This window comes from Sinocyclocheilus grahami, unplaced genomic scaffold (genome assembly GCF_001515645.1).
Source record: "Sinocyclocheilus grahami isolate Dianchi unplaced genomic scaffold, SAMN03320097.WGS_v1.1 scaffold7305.1, whole genome shotgun sequence".
NCBI lineage: Eukaryota > Metazoa > Chordata > Actinopteri > Cypriniformes > Cyprinidae > Sinocyclocheilus > Sinocyclocheilus grahami.
In genome coordinates this window covers 8654-10258 of record NW_015511399.1, presented here as the reverse complement: position 1 = coordinate 10258, position 1605 = coordinate 8654, and the positions used below count along the sequence as shown (strand labels likewise).

At 39.2% G+C, this 1605-nt stretch overlaps 1 protein-coding gene across 1 annotated transcript; it reads left to right on the top strand.

The window, feature by feature from the left end:
• Positions 1-664: 664 nt before the first annotated feature.
• LOC107577806 (rap guanine nucleotide exchange factor 2-like) lies at positions 665-1602 on the top strand (the record flags this gene model as incomplete). The annotated part of the gene is made up of 2 exons (XM_016263838.1): positions 665-1168; positions 1259-1602. Coding segments are annotated over exons 1-2 (484 nt in total), but the record flags the coding sequence as incomplete, so codon positions are not given.
• Positions 1603-1605: the final 3 nt, after the last annotated feature.

Here is a 1605-nt window from a genome sequence, read left to right as displayed (position 1 = left end):
ATTCATGCCCTGCATCAAATTAAACATGACTTAAGACTGAGACTATATCCGTGCTTTATTACATTGTTTCTGGTTTATTTCAGTGGCCTATCTGTAGATTAATACAATTTGTGCCATCTGCTAAACATGCCACTGGGCCAAGTCCTGTAGTTAAAAATTACCTTTCCCTTTTTCGAACTTTGATTTACTACTCTTACTGATTTGTCTTTTTATGTACAACTTGGTTTATTTTGCTTCTGTTCATGCTTAACATTTCTGAAAGTAAACATTGCCTCTCAACATTTTCGATTAAGCATGGCAAGTTATAAAGTAATTATTCAAGTAAACCGTAAAACAAAGATACAAATGAAAATATTTATTTATTTTTAAATTAGTTGATCTACTGAATTTAGATGTTATATTTTTACACAAATCTGTTTTTTTTTTCTTTTTACATGTAAAACATAAATAATGATAACCTTAAATTTTCTGCCGAATTTAATCTGTTTAAGGACTGGATTTTTTGTTTAGTTTTGAAGAACCTGTACTTTTGAAAGCTCTACTTTCCAATAAAACTCAGTGTTTTGTCTTCTGTAGAAGTTGCTTTGTCTCCGTGTCACCTGTACTTCACTCTACAACTGTACAGGTTTAGATGTTTGTACATATTTGATTTTCATTAGTACCAAGACGCCTCCTTTGACTTCTGCTTGATCTGGATCTCCGGTTAACCTCTTTGTCTTTATTATTAGGGTTCCTTCCATCTCTTTGTTTTCATTTTAATGTTTGAATCTACCTCAACGACATCTACCTCGTTCATTTACCTAATATAGTTCTAGAAGTTGCATGTAATCTCTGCTATGCAGGAATGTTTGGATCCTAGTTGTGATTGAGGTTTACATACTTCTTATATCCAGTTATTTTATGGTTTGTTTGTCTTTTCATCCACAGAATTGCAAGACCAGGTGCTGCGTGTTTTCAAGGCAGACCAACAAAGTCGTTACTTCCTGATCAATAGGGACACCACAGCAAGAGAGGCAGCCAATCAGGTGATGCGAGAGTTTGGCTTGACGGCAAGTCCTGAAGCCTATTCGCTCTGTGAGGTGTCAGTCACACAGGAGGGAGTTATTAAACAGAGACGGCTACCTGATCAGCTCTCTAAACTGGCCGACAGGATACAGCTGAGTGCCAGGTTTGGTCTTGAGCTGAATTTAAGAAGTTAAAATGGCAATTTTGTGACTTAATTTTATATGTGATGGCTGTTTTTCTGCTTCTTTGTCAGGTACTATCTGAAGAGCAACATGGAGACCGAGGCGCTGTGTTCAGATGTGGAGGCCCAGGAGATGCAGCGGGAGTCTGTGGTCCCTTTGTTGTCCTTGAGCTCCATGGAGATAGCCAATCAGCTGTCAGCACGCAACTATCTGCTCTTCTCCGGCATTGAACCGACGGATTACATCACTGACCTCTTCAAGCTCCACCCACAAGAGCCTCCCTCCAACCTGCGCAACTTTGAGGATCTTGTAAACCAGGAGACCTTCTGGGTCGCCACAGAGATAGTACAGGAAACCAACCTGGCCAAAAGAGTGAAGATCATCAAGCACTTTATAAAGATTGCCCTTCACTGCCGTG